At 37.4% G+C, this 23020-nt stretch overlaps 1 protein-coding gene across 5 annotated transcripts in view; it reads left to right on the forward strand.

The window, feature by feature from the left end:
* The window catches only part of Arhgap15 (Rho GTPase activating protein 15), a 611414-nt gene that overhangs the window by 98117 nt on the left and 490277 nt on the right, over nt 1-23020 (forward strand). For all 5 annotated transcript variants that reach the window (XR_004118571.1, XM_031370150.1, XM_031370149.1 and 2 more), the window contains exon 5: nt 2850-2937. Coding sequence is in view for 4 of the 5 variants with exons in the window: in XM_031370150.1 (XP_031226010.1) it covers nt 2850-2937 (88 nt within the window). In the remaining variant the exon portion in view is untranslated. The remainder of the gene's footprint in view (nt 1-2849; nt 2938-23020) is intronic.

Genomic DNA, 23020 nt, shown 5'->3' on the forward strand with positions numbered 1-23020 from the left:
TTGAAAGAATAGAAGTGTTTTTTCAGCAAGTTCTATAAATGATCAACATCTGAAACAGATTCAAACCAAAACCATTTCTCTAGGAACTTCTATAGATAGGAAGCAAATACGGTGTACGAGCAGCCTGCCAGAAGATAGAAATTGTAGTAAGAGGCATAGCAGGTGGGTTAAATATGGGTCCATTATTATGGTCCAATAGGATGCCTCAGACTCTGATCACACATGGTCAAAATGACTGGCACAGACATGACTAGTCTTGACCTGTGGACCTAGTACACTAATACTTCTCATTCTTCCTTTTTGAGACATCTGCATAAAGAGAAAGTTACTACTGATTCAATTCACTGTTATATAGCCAGTATCTACAAAAAAGGTGTGCTGCTCCAGGCAGAAAATACTAGGCTTTCTCTGGCATTTAATAATTTGATTGAGACACTGACTCAAGACAGACACACATCTGAAGAAAAGTGGATCTGCAGGCATGGTGTCACATATAATGGAATTGTGAATGTGTTTCTTGCATGTTTGTTTAATCTGTTCTTTCTTTTATTAATGCAATACTATATGATTAAGAAAGCCTCAGGATGGGCTAGAGAGATGGCTCAGTGGTTAAGAGCACTGACCGGTCTCCCAGAGGTCGTGAGTTCAATTTCCAGAAACCACATGGTGGCTCACAACCCTCTGTATTGGGATCTCATGCCCTCTTCTGGTGTCTCTGAAGAGAGAAATAGTATACTCACCTACATAAAATTAATGCTTAAATCTAAAAAGAAAGAAAGAAAGAAAGAAAGAAAGAAAGAAAGAAAGAAAGAAAGAAAGAGAGAGAGAAAGGAGAGAAAGGAAAAGGAAAGAAAGAGAGAAAGAAGGAAAGAAAGAAAGAGAAAGAGAAAGAAGGAAAGAAAGAGAGAGAAAGAAAGAAAAGAGAGAGAGAAAAAAAGAAAGAAAGAAAGAAAAAAGAAAGAAAGAAAAAAGAAAGAAAGAAAGAAAGAAAGAAAGAAAGAAAGAAAGAAAGAAAGAAAGGAAGGAAGGAAGGAAGAAAGAAGAAAGCTTCAAAAGTCTGGAGAGATGGCTCAGTGCTTAGCAGCACTGGCTGCTTTTCCAGAGGACCAGTGATTAGCAAGACCAATGTGGTTGCTCACACCATACTTAACTCCAGTTCTGACACCCTCTTCTGGCTCTGCAGGCACAAGGTATATGCATACACATTCTAACACAACATGAATACCCACAAACTAAAAATAAATGAAACTTCCTAAAAAGGAAAGTTTCAGGAAAATACAAGCAACCCTATTCTTTTTTGAATCATTAGCCATACCAAATAAAAGCTGTCTTTATAATGAAAGCTCGAGATTCTAAAGAAAAAGTGGAAAGAAATCACATAAAATCTTGTGTATATGGATATATGACAATAGGTCACATTGGCATATTTAGTATGTTTTTCTATTCATCTGAATATAGGTCTTTTGCAACCTTTTTTTCATCACTTTTTTGCAAATCAATACAATTATGTTTAAATGAAAGTTAAAATTAAGAAAATTGTAGCAATATAATTTATTGGGTAGAAATTTGTGCATGTCAATCTTATTGATAGTTTTGCCACTTATGAAAGAAAACCTTTCCTGACACTACACACATTAACTACAGAAGCAATAGTGTGTTCAGATGAAGGACTAAAAAATACAAAGAGAAGTAAAAAGCTCTCCCCACCTTGTTTAACTATGGCTACATAGAGACTCTTTTTCCAGCCAAAATGCTTATTGGTTAAATAAATGTCCATTTAGTTCCTAGACTCTCCAGGTCTCTGTGCTAGGCTCTGAAAATATCCCAATAATGTTGAAATGATCTCTTTGCCTGGGGGTTTGTATTTTAATGAAGGCAATGAAAGTGGAAAAATTTGAAGTTTTTTCTTTAATTCATCATCTTACATGTCATAGATGTACTTTGAGGGAAGCGATATTTGGACTTCTGATGGATGGAATTAATAATCAGAAGGGGATGAGCTGGGAGAAAATGGTCCTAGGTAAATTGCATAGCGTGGAGTAAAGTATATATTATGGGCAACATTGAAATCTTCTCACATCAGTATTCTTAAACACAGGGGTCATTCTTCTAACGTACAATTGTATTTTGAGTACTGGCTTTGTTTATTTGTTTTGTACTTTAGCAGCATAATTTCCAAGTAATATGCCTTTCATATTAATGGTCAGAGGCTTGGAAACCTGGAACCCATTGAAGATAAATTTAAATTTGTAGAAATAAGCATCCCTAGGCAAAAGTTACATATATGTTTTTGAAATTTCATGAAAATATATTGTTAAATTGTACTCCAGAAGAGATAATATGAAAGAATGTATCTAAAGTTGATCCTTTTAATCCTTGGCACTTGGGAAAGAGGAGAAAGCATGCTGCTCTTCCCCTCGTGATTCTTTGATTACTGGTGAGTCTGAAGAGCGTTTTGATTTAAAGAATGATGGGTGATCTGGTCAGTCTTTCAGATTCTGAGATGCTCTACATCGATGAAAAAGAGAGATAAGGTGGCCTCCCATACTTACCTTATAGCTTCTGTCCTGGGAAGAAGCACATGTGCGAATATACAAAACATGGGCATTGATTAGTTAAAAACTATCCAGGAGAATTTACAAGCTGAGAAAATTTTATTTATGTGTCATAGATTTTTAAATTCTGCAGTATTTTTTTTTATTATCTGAAATTGTTTTACCACTTACCAGATTTAAATAGATTTCTAGAAAATGTCATTAAAAAAATAGTATACACTCACTATGAAATCCCTGACATGGCTGCTGGATATTCTGTCTACTCATGATGCACTCTTCTGTTTCTCCCCAAAGGAAAAACTGGTCTACTTCCTGGATTGTTCTTTCTGATAGAAAAATTGAATTTTACAAAGACTCCAAGCAGCAAGCTCTTCCTAACATGGTAAGTTGCTCTGTTTTGCTACAGTCTTTTCAGAAATAGCCTTAAAGCAAATGTGTGGCTTCATCAGACTGAAGAAAACCAAAGCCCCTGAGCTACCAACATCTGAAAGTAGATGGAGGAAATGACTCAGTAACCTTTTAATCAGATGGAGGGAAAATAGAAAATAGTGTCTGTTTTATTAAGCACTGCATTTAGGGAAGATTCTCGAATGAAATGGATAGTGAGCAGCTCTCTGGTAATGTGAAGGGAACACTCTAAATTAAGGTGTCATTTATAAATGCTTTATTCTTATTTATGAAATAATCACTAAATGCTGCTACTTTCCCAAATAATGCATTATAAAGCATGTTATAAAATGCATTAGTAATAAATGTTTAACGGATGAGACTATGGGAGGCTGCTTTAAAGAATATTGTAAGACGTAAATCGTATTAAACCATGTATGTGCATCTTTAATATGTGGATTTAAGTTGTTATCTTGTGTTCTATAAAGTGCCTCACACATTAATAAATAATAATAAACTGCTCATAAGTGGCACCTTAATATAGGGTGTTACCAATGAGAAAACACTCTCAGCTAACGAAGTGATTTTTTATCTTAGTCTAACTATAGCATTTACTATATCCAGCTAACCTTTCTGATACTTCTTCTGACTACACATAATCAGCTTAATGCAATTTCTGTATCTTGTTGTTATTGCAAAGTGAGATTTGCAGAATTGCTTTATGATACCTGAAGGAAGGCATCACAGGCCATAGAGATACGGCAACTATAGCAGGAGCAATTTGGAGTTACTTGCTGGTGAAACCTCGACAGAAAAATCCAGCTGCCCAAATATGACATCTACCATGAAATCCAAGAAAGGGTGGGTAGACTGTCAGCCATGATCAGGGAGGACTCCAGGCCATAAGGAACTAACCTGCCTTAGCCCATTGGTCTGATAGATGGTAGGAAAAGTGGTGGCCTGGCAGGAGGGAACCATAAGGAGCTAGTTTAGATTTGACAGGTGATAAACTAATGACAGGTTCTTAGCTCTACAGTCACTTGTCATGTTTGCTGTACAATCCTTTCTTAATATAAAATAGGACCTACAGCTAAGAGATGTCTTTTAAAGGAGCAAAATTGTATAAGAACAAAGGATCACATTTGACTTGTTCCTCATAATTGAAATCACCTTTGTCTGCAAGTGGCTTACTGATTCTGGAGTCTCAGTAAGGTCCAATCTACAAACTAATTAAGAATAAATTAAAAATATCTTAGTTCTTTGGATTTTAAATTGCTTCAAAAAATTTGTTTTAGGGCTTTGTTTTACTTTGAATTTTTGCCTACAATAAGGTTGAGATAATATTTGAGGAAACATAAAGCACCACGTAGGGCCGGGCACAAAACAGCCCCTTGCAGCGCTTTTGTCTTCTCTCTGAATGAGTTCTACAGGGAAGGTAGGAAGTGGGAGCTGCCAGCTAGACTGGGCTTGGATGCTAAGAAGATGATCTTTGTCCTGCTGAGGGAGAAGAATCCTGCAGGAGCTGAGTCACATGAGGATGTGGGAATAATGGGAGGGATTAATACCATACTAAAGCATTTACTTTATTATTTTTAATCTCCTCATACCAGGAGATACAATTCTCTCAACTGTTTAATTATACAAAGGTGAAGGAACACTCACTTTTCCACTGCCAACAAACCATGCAGGTTAGCTCACTAATTGTACGTCTCTGATTCAACCTTCAGAATTGTCACAAACTGACAAGGGATTTGATTTGTAGAAGAAATTCATTGACTTTTTTTTTTTTTTTTTGGCAATCCTTATTTATTACTTCTGGCTACATTTTCATTGCGCCTAGTTTCTTCCAAGCATGAATTGTCTTCAAAGCAAATTCTGGGTAGGAGCTAACTGTTCTGTGGTAATGGGGAAGAGAATTACAGATCTGTGTTTGTACCGCATGAATTGTCTTGCTAGTCAACTTCTTGGATTCACTTCTAACCAAGTATTAAAGGCCTAGTGGGATAGCTGCATTTACCAACCAGAGCCTTAGAGAAATGATACAATGGTTGCCAGGCCTTGATTAAAGATGCTGTGGTTTTATTCTGGAAAAGATTTATATTCAAGTTTCTGAATTTCCCTTATACCCCTTAGATGAGTCCCAGTGTTCTCTCTCTTTCTGAGGAAAAGCCTGTCCTCTCCTCCACCAGGCCTGGAGAAGCTGCCATAAGTGGTCTAAAGAATACATTGTGCCTTCTTTCAGAGCCATCTTAATGTATGTAAATATTTGGAGCTGAAAGGATGGCTCAGTGGTTAGGAATATTGTCTACTTTCTCCCAGGACCTAGGTTCAACTCCCAGTACGCACATGACAAATCACTACCATCTGTAATTCTAATTTCAGAGACTTTGATGTCCCTGGTCTTCACTAACACCAGGCACACATGTGATAAACATACACTCAGGCAAAAGAATCATATGCATAGCATAAAAATAAATCTTCAAAAGATAATTAAAATATTAAAACATTTTATTTGGTGCAAAATATAGAAGGTAGCATTATAAAGACATTATTTTGCCATAATATTTTTATATGAATTATTTCACACATCTACAGATTAGAGAATGTATGACAGAGAGCGGAGGAGGGAAAGACTCACTGCATAATCCTCACTGGTCTGAACTATCTTGCTGTCTTGAATTTACAGAAAGCAATCTGCCTCTGCCTCCTGAGTGCTGATATTAAAGGCCTATACCACCATGTCTGCCTAGAAAGAGGTTATAAACTGAAAAAAATTACTGTTATACAAGGCTTTCATAAAGAGAAAACCTATGTAGAGCATAATAATACAGCAGCTGCCCCTGTGGGACCCATAGACCTTTCTGGATGCCCATGAGTATTTGCAGACCTCATCCTCGTCTGTGTATCCTCACTACTGCTGTTTGATGGCTCATCTCACAGAATGGTCTGATGTATCCCACAGCCCACATTTGGCAAAAAAAAAAAAAAAAAAAAATTCTCACTGAATTGTTTTCAGTTTCTGTCTGTCTTTTCCACTTAGGTCTGTTCTAATGGCATACCACTGATGGCACATCTTAAACAACAAACACTAAGCTCTCCTGATTTTAGAGTCTGGAAAGTCCAGGATACTGGACTGGTAGGCACTGGTAGATCCAATGTTCTGTGAGAATGCCCTTCCTGGGTGGGTCCCATCTCACTGTTGTAGTCCCAACTTGGAATCTTTGCACTTCCAAGTACATCCCAACCCCAAGCCCAGCTTCTATGCCATGACAAAGGTTTAAGATTCTCATTTGAACAAGTCAGTTCTATAGCAACATTCTAGTCACATATTTATCCTGAAACATGCACAGGATCACCAGGTTTTGGTTCCTCAATGACTTGATAAAGGAAGCAGAGGACTTCTATCTATCTCAGGGTTTTGAGAAAGAAGATCAAACAGTAACTGATCGCTTAGTGTCAGCATTTCATAACAGAAGGACCCTATAAATTGCCACCATCTGAACACCTAGGTGAGAAACAGCATAGAATGGAAATCAGTCTCTACAGAGAAAAAAGCCATCTGCTTTCTACCTGCATCCTGGTTCCTGCATACTCACTTCACCTCAGTGGAGAGCATGGTCAGTGTGGATGATGCATGTACTATAGTCCTAAATACAATCTGTGGTCAGTAGTAGATGCTGGAGATAGTGTTCAGTGAGTGGTAAATGCTGCCCTTACTATAGTCTGAACACAATCTAGAAATCTTCCTTGTTTTCAGATGTAACCCTTTTTATAGTCTGTCATTTTCAGTCTAAGTGTCAGCTAAAGCACCTTACTGTATTCTCCAAATTCTTCTTCTTCTTCTTCTTCTTCTTCTTCTTCTTCTTCTTCTTCTTCTTCTTCTTCTTCTTCTTCTTCTTCTTCTTCTTCTTCTTCTTCTTCTTCTTCTTCTTCTTACTCCTCCTCCTCCTCCTCTTCCTCCTCCTCTTCTTCCTCTTCTTCCTCCTCTCTCTCTCTCTCTCTCTCTCTCTCTCTCTCTCTCTCTCTCTTTCTCTCTCTCTCTCTCTCCTTCTCCTGTATTTTGGTCTTCTTACGAGTTTAGAGTACTTTTTGTGTCTTTCAGTTCTTTGTTTCTGTCTCCCTGTGTGTAAAACATATCCTTAATTTCAAATAATATAGTTCTCACTTCTAGAAGTTTTTTTTTTTAATTTATTCCATCAGCAGGCAGAGCCACTTGTTTCCTGCAGGTATTATATTTTATCATTTTTTTTTTTGGTAAAGACAGGAGAAACAGTGGTTTTATGACCTCTCTTGTCATCTAACAGCAGTTGCTCATGGCCTCACTGTTATGCATTTCTGCTGCCTCTCACTTCTGTTGTTGTGGCTCTTAAATGACATTGTTTTGACTGTATGCTAATCATTGAGATTGAAATTTGATCATTGGAGGTTCCCTGTGGCTAGGGGTAAATGTGTCCTCTGTGCACATTTCAAAAGGGGTATGAAACAGTCACTCCTTATTTCAGATGGGGTATTATAGTCTCAGGCTGTATCTGTGTAATGGCAGGACCACAGAAACACTATAACTCCTCAGAGACCAGGTTATTGTCTACTCTATCAACATTGTAGTCTACCCTACACATCCTACACTATGTTTCTGTGTTCTGGGAATCAGAGAGAGAGAGAGACAGACAGACAGAGAGAGAAAGAGAGAGAGAGAGAGAGAGAGAGAGAGAGAGAGAGAGAGAGAGAGAGAGAGAGGAAGCAGCAGTTTCTGTCTTAGTTCAAGTTTTACTACTATAAACAGACCCCACAACCAAGGCATCTCTTATAAGGACAACATTTAATTGGGACTGGCTTACAGATTCAGAGGTTCAGTCCATTATCACCAATACAGGAGGATGACAGCATCCAGGTAGGCATGGAGCAGGCAGAGATGAGAGTTCTACATCTTCATCTGAAGGTGGTGAGGAGAAGACTGTCTTCCAGGCAACTAGGATGAGGTCATTAAATCTCATGTCCACATTGACACACCTACTCCAACAAGGTCGCCCCTCCTAAGCTCAATTGGTCAATAAATAAATGACCTCAGAAGACCATGCAGTTATATTGCTTTTATACTTTTTCTATGTCTTAGAGTTTCACCTCACACACCCAAATAAAAACTTTATCATGACCTTCCCTCTGACATTTCAGACTTTCAGTTCTGAAGTAATTTTTAAAAGATATTTTTTAACCCAACTGTTTTCATTGTTTTCGGTGGGAGAGTTGATCCAAATAACATTTCCACTCATTATAATCTACTTCACTTTAATGTGAGTATGCAGTCAGTTAATCAGGTTTGTGCTATTTATATCAGCCTTGGTGGGAAAAGGCTTCATCAGAATATGTATTGAAATCCCACAATGAACAGCTTGCTCGTTAAGGCTGCATATAAGGCATAGAGATATAATCAAGATAGAGACTTTGCCTTAGCAAATCTGTGCCAATAACGATGAGATGAAACAGGAAACAGAATAGATGTTTGTTTTGTGTTTGCTTCTTTCTCTTCTATTTTTTCCTCAAGGTTTAAAGGAAGGAGTACTAACATCTGTGAAGGACTTGAACTTGGCCTTGAGAGATGGTTGTCAATTCTGCATATAGGGAGTTGCAGGCAGAAAATGTAGGGAAGTGAAAGCCATGAACAACAACTAAGAATGGATGGAATATGCACTACAATATAAATGAACTTCTTTATCCAGTTGAAATACAGGATAAAATAAGCCTTAAGGGGAGGCTGTGAGCTTGTCCATGTGCTATGAAGGCAAGGCTCTAAAATGTGATATTGGTGTATAATCTGTATCACAGATTAAACTAAATGTCTTTTCCTTGAACAAACATATACTGACAACAAGTATGATGTGTGTGATAGGGCTGTAAGGAGCAGAACTTATAGTGGAACCCAAACAAGAGGAAATGGTTCTTCTAGTGTCATGAGTCAGCCTACATGCAAGAGCAAAATATGCTTCCAAGTAGGAGCACTAGCTGCTATTGTCTCAGCTCCTACTGCCAGTTGGGTTTTCCTCCAAGACCTTGACTAAAACATATTATATTCTTCTGGTGTAGTTATAGAATTTTATTCCTGGACAATTTCAATGGACTCTTTTAGCTCATTTACAAGTTAGCACCTAGTTACTTGCTGTGTTTTGTCACTTTAGAGTTCCTGTTTGATATATGGGGAAACACCTGAATATGTCAATGGGACATTAGAGAGGCACATGCTTGATTAACTAAGTCTCATTCATGGACAGCCTTGTAAAGAGGATTCTTAAGAATTTATTTATTCTTTTACCATTTCACATACCTATAGTGTACTTTGATCATAATCCCACCATAAAGTTTTCGTACCCTTCTCTGTCCCATTGAACCTCTTGCAGTGTATAAGAGCACCAACAAGATCTCCTCCCAGTTCGTATCTTTTCTTGTGTGTCAGCAACTCCACTCAATTCAGGTTGGCTACAAGAGTATGGTTGGGGTTTTTTACTTGAACAAGGGCAATTTACCAGTAGCTACACCACCGAGGAATTTGACTCCCTTGCTTAGCAACCATTAAATGCCTAGAACTCTTAGGGAGAGGTGGAGATTTATAAGTCCCTCCTCTGGTAAGGATTTCTGAATAGGACTCCTGGTTGCTCCAGAAATAATGACAACAACTGACAAAATGAAGAACAACTTTTTGTAAATGTTGAGACCCCACTCACTTTTTTATTCTATGAATAATCAATAAGTCCTACCAGGCATCACATGATCATTTTAATCAAAGAGAAATCCAAATGAATAATATATGACTCTTGCTCTCACAGTGTTGTGATATGGTAGAAATGACAAACCCATAAATAAGCCTATTAGAATAAACTATGACTGTGATATAAGTGTAAGAAAGCCAGCTCCAGACCAGAGCATTCCAGGTATACAGGAATATAAAATAAGCATACAAATCAAAAATTCACTGATAATAAATCAGAGAAATTTATTTTATCACAATTCTTTGGTATGCATATAATTTTACTGTTTATTAAAATGGAAACAAATTTGCATAATAAGATGAATGTATTTGTTTGTTTTTTAACATAAAGAACTAAATCTTGGCTGAACACTTGATACTGTAAGACCTAGAGCATTTTTGTCAGACTTGATTGATGTTTTGATTTTATAATCTTCAACCCTGAGAATGACAGTTTGTATAAAAATGTACTTAGAAATAGCAGGAGTACTATTTAGAGACATTTTGGAAATAGGTAGGAATTTTGTCACACTCTTATGGCCAAAATTCATTTGGCGATTTTTTTTTAAATGAAATTCAAATAAGCAAATCAAAGTTGAGTTTTATGAAAATCAAGCCCTGTACAAACAATACAATCCAGGGGTGCATTAATTCTATACTGACCTGAGAAATGGCAGGAAAGTATGAATAGTCAGTTTTCATAAGATTCCCTTTGTCCTTCTGTAAGGACAGATCCCTTATTATGTCCTGTGAGGCCACCATCACTTATCATACCAGCCTCAAATGTGATCTGAGTGCTCTCAGGGAGCTTTTGATGGCTCTGAGGGTATGAATGCCTGTGCACTGCAGAGTGTTTGTGCATGCTGCAAGCATGGTTGAGGTGAAGACTCATGAAACAGCACAGGCAAGTGTTACCAGAAACACTATCACTGCAATTTCATTTTGAAATAATTTTTTTAATTGCACATCCAGAAGCAAAAGTAGCCAAATGCTTTCATGATCTGTAGTGTCTTAGTCAGTGTTCTATTTCTGTGAAGAGACACCATGACCATTGCAACTCATATAAAGGAAAACATTTAATTGGGGCTGGCTTACAGTTTCATTATCATCATGGTGAGAAGCAAGGTGCCACACAGGCAGACATGATGCTGAAGTGGTAGCCTAGAGTCCTGCATCCTGATCAGCAGACAGCAGGAACAGAGTACCACACTCATCCTGCTTGACTATCTGAGACTTCAGAACCTACCTCCAGTGACACACTTCCTCAAACGAAGTTGCATCTCCTTAAAGTGCCACTCCCTATGGGCTTTTGGAGGCTATTTTCTTTCAAACCATCACACCAACAGTCAGTTCCTTGATAGTTTAAAAAGCTGTACCCTAGAACCATAGGTTTCTGTGTTGGTTTGAATAGGAATGGACCTCAAAGTCTCATATATTTGAATGCTTGGTAATTAGGAAGTACTACTACTTAAGAGGGATTAGGAGGTATGGCCTTGCTAAAGTATGAGTAGCCTTGTTAAAGGAAGTATGTCACTCAGGGTGCACTTTGGGATTTCAGAAAAAAAAGCTAGGCCCAGTCTCTTCCCCCACTTCCTGAAATGTCTGCCTGTCTACTGCTGTGCTCCCTGACCTGTCAAGGTACTCAATCTCTGAAATGGAAAACAAGACCCAATTGAATACTTGCCTTTATAAGAGATGCCATGGACACTGTCTCTTCTTAGCAGAAGAACACTGACTAAGACAGTTTGATACATGTGGTCCTTTCTCAAAGATGATGACCTGGAAAGTAATCCTCATCCTACCTGACCCACTAGTTGATCATTCTACAAGTAGTACTGTGTAAGCCCAGCTTTGCATCACTGTACTAAATGTTCCAAAACGTGCAAAACTGAAGGAGCCACATTGGGTGCACAGGACTATAGTATAATCTCCCCAAGAATCAGAGTCAAGAGCATCATAAATTGAAGCCTTGCCTGGGGTCCAAAGCTTGGTCAAAGTCCTAAATTCTATCCTAATTACTACAAAGAGTGGGAAAGAAGAGGAAGTGAGAAAATTGAAGGACAAAAAGGAGGAGGATGAACTCGTGATCTTTCTGCATCTGTTTCTTCAACATATTTTATCAGCATGCACCACAACAAGGAAAATGATAGGATTCTACACATAAAAGATTTAAACACTCCAAAAACTTCAATAGTTGCTAAACACATTAAGATAGAAAAATAGTCAGTAACCTTTCTATATACATAGAACAAGTACACCAAAAATATATAAAACAATCCTATTTACCATACTCTAACGAATATATATCCTGAAATCAATCTAACCCAGGAAGTGAAAGACTTGCTTAAAAAAGTCACCAGAATATAAGAGGACCTCCTATACTCAAGGATTTGTATAAGTAATATTTTGAAAATAGGCATCCTACCAAAAGCAATCTAACAGATTAAACCCAATAAAAATCAAGTACATTTATTTACGTAAATTGAAAGAAAACTTAAATTTTATGTGGAAACACATATATAAGAAAAATAAAACAAACCAAAAAAATAGCCAAGACAATCCCAAGCAATAACAGAGCTAATAGAGGTTTGACCACCCCTGATTTAAATTATACTGAAGAGTTTTAGTAAGAAAAACAGCATGGCATGAAAACAGAGACATTGATTAATGGATAACCTAGTGACCTACATATAACCAAGCACATCTACAGCCCCCTTTTTCCTTTTACCTTCTTTCTTTCCTTTGTTTTTCCCAAAGAGGCAAACTGGAAAACTACACACTGGAGAAAAAATAGCATGTTCAACAAATGGTGCTGGTTGAACTGGATACCTCGTTACAGAAGAATGAAATTAGATCCTTATCTCTCACCCAACACAAAATCACAAATTTTGTCTATCAAAGACCTCAGCATGAAACCCAATGCCTTGAATCTCATAAGGGAGAAATTAAGAATACACTTGAACTTACAGAACAGGAAATAACTTTTGAACAATACCTAGGAAGCATAGGAATTAAGAGAGTAACAATTGGCAAATAACCATTTGAAATAACTCATATAACTCAAATAACTCATGAAATTAAAACAATTTTACAGCAAAGTATACCACTGTCCAAATGGATAGAAAGCCTACAGCATGAGAAACATTTTTTCAAGCCATATACCTGATACAGGATTAATATCTATAATATACAAAGAATAAAAGAACAAAAATACAAACTGAAACCAAAAAACTAAATTTCAAAAAAATCCAATTAAATTGGGGCAAGGAACTTATCAGAGAGTATTCAAGGGATAAAACACTAATGGCTGAGAAACATACACTTAACATGTTCAACATCTTTAGTCATTTGAGAAATGCAAATTTGCCAGGGCCCAGCCTTGGCAAGGTTCTGAACCCAAGAGAGAATGTGTCCAATAGACAAAGGAGACTTTGACCAACTCAGGCCATCACGCTTTTTACACCTACTTTTTCACAGCTGAAAAGGTTTTACATTCATTTTCTCATTTTATTGTGTACAGTCACTTTTAAGAATTTCCTACATTTAACAATAATGTGCATTCAGTACCTTTTCCCTTATTTCTCCTCAATGTCTTCAGTTTCCTGCTAACCCATAAACTATGTCAAGAAAGAGGAAACATAGCTTCAGCAAGCAGTTAATATCTAACCTAACATATTGGTACATAACCAAGAAACCATGTTGGCAACAATTGGGGTTACAGTATACAGTGGTGATATACTACATACCCAGGAAATGCAGGTTTAATTATTGACACCCACAGTCTCCCCATATCCTAATCAGGAGGTCTAATTATTCTAATGTCCAGAGTTCTCAGCAAATTAATAACCTGAGTCAATTCCTTGCCCTTACTTGGCTCACCTATGAATGTTCCCATTACGTCTTAGAACCAATGATCCAGCAAGACCTTTCTAACTTTTTGATAATCAACTAACAGCTGTTTGGAACAGGTTGATGGATGCATTGTTGTCAGAACTACATTGCCATCAGATGAGAACATCTTGATATTAGCTGATGTACCCAGACCCAGGGCCTTGTGTTTTCTCAACCACATCACTATCTTTAACAAGCAGAAGAGTAGTGATCTATTCTATTCCAAGGATCCTCAGAGACAAACAAGAATAAATCATAATCTGGGCTCTTTTTTTTTTTTTTTTGATTCTGGGGAAATGTCTGTCATGAACCAAGTGAAAGTAAAGACAGCCAATTTCAATTCCAATAATGCAACTATAAAGCTAAAGTGAACCAAGCATTCCCCCAGGAAAGGCCAGGAGATTCTGCATGAATATCCTCACAGATCCTTGCCATAAGGACATCCGTCTACACTACACCCATGTTTCTTTCCTAGCAGGGAATTGATCACCTGCACAAATTAAAACTACCTTTAGAGTTCATCTTAACCCAATCAGAATATTTAAGACCCAAAAGCATACAAATAAACAAAAATACTAAAGAACAAATGATGGCATGGATATGAGAATGAAGAACATTTATTCGTGGCTCGTGGGAGTGCAGATGACTGCAGCCACTGTGGAAATTGGTGTGGAGATTCCTCAAAAGCTTAAAATAGATATATAACATAATTCAGCTATACCACTTCTTGGGTATGTACACAAAAGGGCTGAAAATCTTGTTACAGAGAAATAACTGTTCATCTATGTTCTTTGCTGTTCTAATCATAATAGCCAGGAAATGGAAATAGCCTAGATGTCCATCAACTTATGAACAGATAATGAAAATGCACTCCATGCACAGAATGCAATATTATTCAGTTACTGAAAAAGAACAATCATTCTGATGTAGTGACATAAACCCTCATATATGGATGCTATCTTTGAATCTTTAGATATTTATGTTTCATAGATGTTAGGAAACTTAGTAAGTAGATTGCAAAGTCTTTCAAGAGAGGAGAGGCAGAGTGATATAGGGGGGCAAGAAGGATTAAACCAGAAAGATTAAATGGGTTGAGGGTGGGGCAGCAGGGTAGAAGGGATATGGAGAGGGATAACTGATACTAAAGGCCTCTTGAAAATATATGCAAATGTACCATTGTAGAAATCCCCTTTAAAATATATATATATATATATATACATATATATATATATATGTATATATATATATATATACATACACACACATACACATACACACACACACACACACACATAAAATAGTTTTAATGGAGTTACTTTATAATGGGGCAGGGCACAAGACCACAGCTATATACTACATGCTAAAAAATTAAAAAAAAAATAAAAAAAGAACAGAAACAGAAAAACAGGTTCTGTTTTTGAGTTGATGGTCAATTGGGGTCTCATGAAAGCCAAACATTACTAGTATTTCCATTGCTTTTTGTTAACCCCCGGAACTAAAAAAAAAGACCCTATTGTTTGAAAGCTCCTCATTCATTATACAAAGGTTATATATAACACATGGCAAAATCAAGTTACTACTAACCCAGGAGCTTCATCCCTGCTATCTATCTTTGACAGTCATGTAAAGTATAATGCACTATACTGGAGGCAAAATTAATCATCAGTCTTAACCAGCTGTGAATCCTCTGTGTGAGGTAAGATAATGATCCTCCTGGTGGGACATGTCCATGGATGCAGTAGTGGTACAAATGTTAAGGAAATAACTAAAGATTTTCTGATTGGATTTAAGGCCAACTTGGCAAGATGAAATCCAATCCTGGCAAAGGGACCAGGGCTAAGACCTTGAGAACAGACATTTCATAGGCCTTGGGGCTAACCTACTACCATTATTCTACTAATAGGACATATTATATAAAAGATTCATTACAACTAATCACTATTGCTCAATTCATCTCTCAACCCTCATCATAGAATCTACTCATTTAATAGATGACAATTAACATAGAGGTGACTCACAATACATTTTAAAAGGAAGAAAGATAGAAAGACAGATGTTGAAACCTTCCCCTTGAATCTAAAAGCAAATGCAAAGAAAATATGCCCATAAATTGATTTACACTGTAAAGCTGGACATTGTTAGTTGCCTTAAAGTGCATGACAGTGACTTGGGCTAGTTTACTTGAGGAGCATGTGATTGCTTTCAGCTAGTGAAACTTCGAAGTATATTCAGAGGAAGTGACAATGAGCTTGCTTTTGAAAGTAAATGAGATTTGGAGGCAAACATTGTAGGAGGAAATACCTTGTGTTGCTATAAAAGACTAAGGAATGGTAAACTATGGGAATCAAATTCATTAATTGAATTATTTCATGAAACTATTTATTGCTTTTCTTCCCCTTGTACCCATGTTCCATTTAGGCTGGCTTAGTGATTTTGAGCAAGGCTTCCAGGAGACAGTGATAGAGTCCAGGTTCTGTGTAGCCTCTGCAAACCACCTAGGAACAAGTCCAGTTTGGAATTGCATTATACAAGCTTCAGCTGGTTTCTGGTCTTGGAAGACAATGTCCTGACTGGAAATCTAGTTAGAGAAGACCTAAAGTAAAACTGCAAGAACATGACTTCACCCTGAAAGCAAGGGGAACACTTCACACCCAGTGTCCAGAATAAGACAAAACTCATTTGAGAAAGAGAGTCATAGAAGGCTTATCCCTATCCACACTACAACCTACACCTCCATCACCCCTAAAAAGTAACAGCTTAGACAAGAATCCATCAAAGTGGAGTCTCAAAAATTATGGTAAGGATGCTAAAGTTTAGCTCTCCACAATTGATGGCTTCTCAGGTGTGGGGTGCTAGTGGAAAAGGACTCAGTTTTCTTTAAGGGGCTTGCCATTCGGAGTTTGACCATGCACCAATGAATATATGTAAATAGGCAACAGGGAGGCATGGACCTGGGAGGACTGGGAAGTGAGTGTGATCAGACGCATTATGTAAAATTCCCAAATAATCAATGAAAATATTATATTGGGGGAAAAAAAGAAAGCCTTAGTTTCAGACAGGACATGTTGGAAAACTAACTTTTTTCCCTATATTTTCAGTTGTAAAGAACTGTATAACTTAAATGATCTTACAGACATGTGTTAAAGCTGTTTAAGAAGACGAGAACAAAAAAGCTGTTCTCTATTGAGAAAGAAAATTGCTCATTTGCTGTCTGTCATCACTATAACTTTAGGAAACCACAGGCCAACTCTCACTGTCAAAGTAGCTTGCTGTTCTCACCTGTCTTTGACCTATGGCAGGATGGCCAGTGTTCTAGACAATCCAGTGAAAGAGCAAGGCAAGACAACTAGTCTAAGGACAATGAACATGCTATTACAAGAAAGCGAGCTCATCATCCAGTGCAAGCTGCAGACCCAGAAAGCCTGTTCAGTACCTTTACACAGGATAGTTTGTGGTTGTCTGGATTAATTTCTATTGTCTCCACATCCAGGCAGAGCAGGCCAGGTGAATCTCCTTCTTCAATTATGTAGGTGAGATGCTTTCTGGTTTAATCCCCACATACTATTCAGAAAACATATTGTCATTTAAAAAGCAAACACTAAAACCTTATATATATTTTCAGGAATATTTATGCCCCTAAATTTCTGATGTCCAATACAAGACTTCCATATTGAAGGTCTGTCTGGTTCTGTTGTGCAACTTTTTAATCATAAATAGTAATTATAAACTTATGCTCTGGTGTTTTGTTTTGTTTTGCTTTGCTTTGCTTTGTTTTTTGTGGCTGTTTTGTTGTAAATCAATTTCAGGCTTTCATGCATCAATTGACCACAATTGATCCACCAGTCACCTCCTCCTAGCTCTCCAACTTAACCTATAATTATGTATTTAGGTTGAAGGTGATGTCTGATTATATATATATGAATGATCATATCACAGAAATGAACATATCACCCCATACTTTACTCATAATAAGAAAATTTAAAGCATCTACAATATTCACATATCAAGTATGTATTCACATATCGACTAAGTATTCACATATTGAATAGATTAGGTATAATCACTATGCTATACAAGAAACCCAAAGAACTAACTTTTCTCCATTTAGCTTTTGTTTGTTTTCGCACAGAACAAGTTCAATCTAATAAAAACAATACATACAACAACTAAAGCCTACAGAAGAGATACCTCTCTTTCCAGAAAGCCAACAGCTCATACTTTGCTTATGTACTAAGGATAATTGTTGCTGGAGGAGGAAGGAAAGGAGGATCTAAAACTTCCTCTTTATGCCAGATACCGACTATTGGTAGGACCAGGGAGTGTTGATTCAGAAAGTGTCAGGGAAGTTTTAAGTATGTCCGCTGTACTTCTGGGCTGAGGTCGCCAGCATGGAGGGCCTTGACTAGCATTCTCTGGCCCAGGGATGGAGAGAATCTAGGGGAAAAATCATTTACATTCTTAAAATGCAAATTTCTGCACTTTAAGTAATTATTCCAAATGAAGGGGCTGCGTGGACCAATGAGGTCCTAGCTCTCAGCACTCAAAATTAGGGCTAGTGGTGTGGACTAGCAGTAAGCATTTGTCTAACATGCTCCAGGCACCCTAGCAGTACAAAAATCTTTTTTTTCTTAAAGTAAAACTAAGATTGTAACTCTCAGGTCTATAAAACTTAATGAATCTGCAGAGGAAAACTCCATATTCCAGACAGAGAAGGAAATTTTCTGTCTCGCACTTCATGTCTTGTAGTAGTGCCTGCCTGTGTGTCACTGGAAACTGTAGTGAACTGCCACAAGCTACTGGGAAAACTTGGCTTACTTCATGGGTTTCTTGGTCTTGATAATAAAAATTTAAGAACAGATGCAAAAGGAAGCCTGAAGACAATTGTTTTATCCTTTCAAAGAAAATCCTCATGGCAAGCAAGCTGAAAATTCCCACAACTGCTGGAAAAGGGAGAGAAATTAGAGGAAGAGTGAAACGCAGAAAGCCATGCCATTGAGTCGGCATGGAGGTCTGAGTCGGCATGGAGGTCAGCCACATGATGGCTAGTGATGGGAGAGGACCAGAGAACAGTCAGGAAACCCAGAGTACCTCAGAAAGCGTACTTAGATGCTGCAGGCTTCTTAAAGGAAGACAACAGGAGAGGCAGATGCTATTCCCTTCTGAGTCCTAGTAGACTCATGGTGGCTAAGGAAACTTACAAAAGGTGAGAATCTGGGGAAAGAAAAAAAGTATCCAGTGTTACATTAGGGTATTCCTCCTACCTCTTTAGCACAGCTGAAGGTTGTCCTGCCTTCCTGAGGAGTGCATGCTCAATAGACTGACACTTTTTTACTTATTTATTTATTTTTATTTTATGTGCTTTCTTTTTTTTAATTAGATATTTTCTTTATCTACATGTCATATGATTTCTCCTTTCCCAGTTTCCCCTCAAAAAAAAAGATAAAAAAAAAACCTAAAAACAAACAAGAACAAATCCCTGTTGCTTCCCCCCTCCCCTTGCTTGCTTGCCACCCCACCCTCTCCCACTTATTGGCCCTGGCATTCCTCTACACTGGGGCACAGAACCTTCACAGGGCCAAGGGCTTCTCCTCCCATTGATGACCGACTTTGCAATCCTCTACTGAATACATGCTGCCAGAACAATCAGTCCCACCATGTACAGTCCTTGGTTGGTGGAGTCCCTGGGAGCTCTGAGGGTACTAGTTAGTTCATATTATTGTTCGTTCTAAGGGGCTAGATGTTGTGTTTGCATTCATGTCTGTGTGAGGGTGTTGGATCTCCTAGAACTGTAGTTACAGACAGGTTGTGTGCTGCCATATGGATGCTAGGAATTAAACCTTGGTCCTTTTGAGGAGTAGCCAGTGCTCTTAACAGCTGAGCCATCTCTGAGCCAATCAAAGGTGGATTCAGACCTTTAATTTAACATTCTCTGCTGTAAAACTGCAAGCCTGATTAGGAGATGGGCTGAAACTGAGGAATACATAGGACATGTTTTTACCATGACCATCTATAGATCTAATTTTTAAATCTCTTTGTCAGTGGGGATTAGTGCCTGAATTGGAATCTCTTACTAAAATTTGACTAGTTCCTTTGGGATACCAGATAACCCTCATTCTATTCTGCATTTCTGTGAGATACATGTCTTTAAAACATTTACTTCTAATTACAGAAGTTTTTGAAGATAATCAATAAACTATTAACTTTGTCAAACAACCTATTCAGCTGAATTCTTGAAGACAACAAAAAATAAAAATAAGAAATGAAGTGTAAAAGGCTCCATATAAATTGTATACTTTCTTTAACATTGCTTACTTTCAATGTGAAAAAAATGTGTTTTATATTAATTATATAAGCACCAGATCTAATTGTGATTCACTGTAGTGTGAGCTCACCAATAAGATGAACGTATGGATATAAATATGGGAGTGAACAGGAAGAGGGAACCAGTTTCAATGAAAACACTATGCATGACTTATTATCGGTGCAAAATGAACACAGAATAATTTTATCTTTGTATAGTGACTATTGAGTCCTCACACAGACTCCTGCTCAATAAGAACCAGAAGAATGGAAAGGCCAGGGTAGACGTCAGCATCGTCACCTGGCAATGAAAACTTGAGTCTCTGTCAAGTATTGGAATCTCATGACCATGTTCTTGCAGTCAGGACAGTTATCTCCACTGGGCTTCACTAGGGCAACTTTAGAGTATACCAACATGTGGGATCATCATACATTTAACAACTGAAAAAAGGTTGCAGTTGAAAATCTGGGGATGACAGGGAGAAAGAAAAAAGAGGAAAGTAGATTCCATTGTATTATTAACATAAATTTTGTGAGAAAAAAAACCAATGATCAATATTACTGTAAATGAAGTTGTGTTCACTGGACATCATTTTCTTAAGATTTGGCCATTAACCACAATAAATTCTGTATCTTACATAATTTTTAATAACTACGAAATCAATTAAATTGATAGGAAACATTATAAATGAATAATAGTTTGCCATCCCTCAATAAACCTCACCTTAGGCTGTCTCAGAAAACAATTTTAATTATGAAACTTGACTTTGTATTTTATCACTTTGGTCAACATAATGCATGTTTTCCAGCTTGTGTGCCACTAGAATAAAATGAACATTTTCCCTACAGTACATAAGAAAAAAAAACGTACAATAAATGTATTTAGACTTTTAAAAGCCACTTATGAACCAGAATTTGCTGAAAAGTAGTATATCATATAGGGTAAATGTAAGGCTTTCATGTTGGATGATCTATGCTTTAGATATCTGGTTCAAATTTCATTTGCTGGTTAGCTTTTAGTCATCTCAATTACAACATGGTGTTAATAAGGCCACAACAAAAACAATGCCAGTTATCAGAGCTCTATCTGTGTGCCTTTCGTAATGAATGTTCAGGCACCATGACTTATTTGGAAAGGTGTATATCCCAGGCACAGGGAGAAGTGACAAACAAACGAGACAGTGTAGGAAGTGTCACAGTGGGCTCATTGCCATACTGACTACCACTATACAGTCCAAAAAGGCAGGAAGGCTCACTGGGCAAATGTGCTGAGCAGATCACCTTTCTGTCAAACACAGGGAGAAACTTGAGGAACAGAGTTCTATTTCTTCTGAGATTCCTAATTTCCCTTGGTTTAAATATGTGACTCAAAGTCTTTACATGCTTCACCCATGTAGATTCTGTCCCCCCATTAATGGCTCTTCAGAAGGCTTAATTCCAATCCCTATAGGAATGACATTTTAGCTACATTCAAAGCAGAAAGGGAGCTAAGAACCCACCCACACTTCGGCCATGTGGAAAGAAGAGCTGGAATTTTAGGAAGGTCCTCTGAGAGTATCTTCATATGGCTCAAGTAAGGTTGATCACCTAAAGTGATAGCCAATGGAAGTGAATAGAATCAACTTTGGGAAAAATCTGTTAGCTTTATAGGTAATGTAAATGTGAAAATCAGCAAGGACAAGTAATCTATGGAGAAGCTATCAGATTCATTCTACAAAGGTATGATTAAGAAATAAGTCCAAGTCTATTTCTTTTAAAGGAAAAATAACACGTTTTCCTTTAAAACTTTTTAGCACTACACTGTCAATGAAGGTTTTCTCTTCTGAGAAGCCACTTTGATTTGTCGTACTGAGAAATTTCACTGTGCAGCAATTTCAGTTATTATTAACATCATTTATATTCATATACAGAAAACCCACATGTTATAATCAAAGTCTCCTTTTCTTTGTTGACCGAGGCCTTGCTTTAGATATTAATGAGATAAGGTATCAACTCTGTACTCCTTCCTAAATCATTTTATCCAGATGAGGATTGATAAGTGAGTTTTGCCCTCCTCCATGAACGATCTTCCAGAATCAAAACAAGTTATGTGGTTAAACTTAATTCCTCAAAACCAATTTTGTGTTCTGTGTTTCAAAATTGTAAGGACAATCTCAGTCCATATTGCAAAACAGCAATTAATCCAAAATAAAAAATGGTAGCTCATAACTGACTTCAGAAGCTCTGAGCTTTATCTTGTTTAAAAACACATCTAGGATTGAAACAGAAAGAAGAGGGTCCAATGATTTGTTGCATATGTGCCCAATGTCTATCATAGAAAACACCATAAAGCAAAAGACTGTCTAGCCTGAGATACTTTCTAATACACACTGAAAACTATGTGCCCCAAATAGCCCATAAAATAGAAAACTAAACCCAAAGGCTTAATCTAAGGCAAATAAAATAGAGAATACTCTGTCAGCGATTATTGAGAAACAATGAAGGTGGACTAAGAGAACAGTAAAAATCCGAAGTGGCTAAGGCCCAGTATCAATTTTTAATGACTTCACATTGCTCCAACAAAGAAGCTTGTATGCTTTCCTGTCCAGAGACAAGAACTCTTCAATAGAGCTCTCAGAAGAATTATTTAAAAGAAAATCAGTCATTTCTAAGTTTACCAACTGTGATAGTTTGAATAGAAATGCCCCTACAGACTCATATGTTTAAATGCTTGTCCCATAGGGACTGGCATTATTCAGAGGCCTTCTTGAAGTAGGTGTGAACTTGTTGGAGGAAGTGTGTCACTGTGGGTCTCCTATGCTCAAGCTATAACCAGTGTGGTGCACAGTCTCCTTTTGCTGCCTGTGGATCAAAATGTAGAAATATAGGATCATTCCTCAGCATCATGTCTTCCTGCTTGAAGCTATGTTTCTTACCATGACAATAATGGACTAAACTTCTGAAACTGTAAGCGAGCCTGAATTAAATACTTTGCTTTACAAGAATTGCCGTGGTCATGGTGTCTCTTCTCAGCAATAGAAACCTGACCTAAGACACACCCACAGAAGACATAATATCAATATTCCTAGATTTAAATTCACAGTTGGTCAGTTTGTGAACTCTGTTTTTATTACAGTGTACTCTCACCATGTAATTCATTAGCTGAACC

This window comes from Mastomys coucha, unplaced genomic scaffold, assembly GCF_008632895.1.
Source record: "Mastomys coucha isolate ucsf_1 unplaced genomic scaffold, UCSF_Mcou_1 pScaffold15, whole genome shotgun sequence".
Taxonomy (NCBI): Eukaryota; Metazoa; Chordata; class Mammalia; order Rodentia; family Muridae; genus Mastomys; species Mastomys coucha.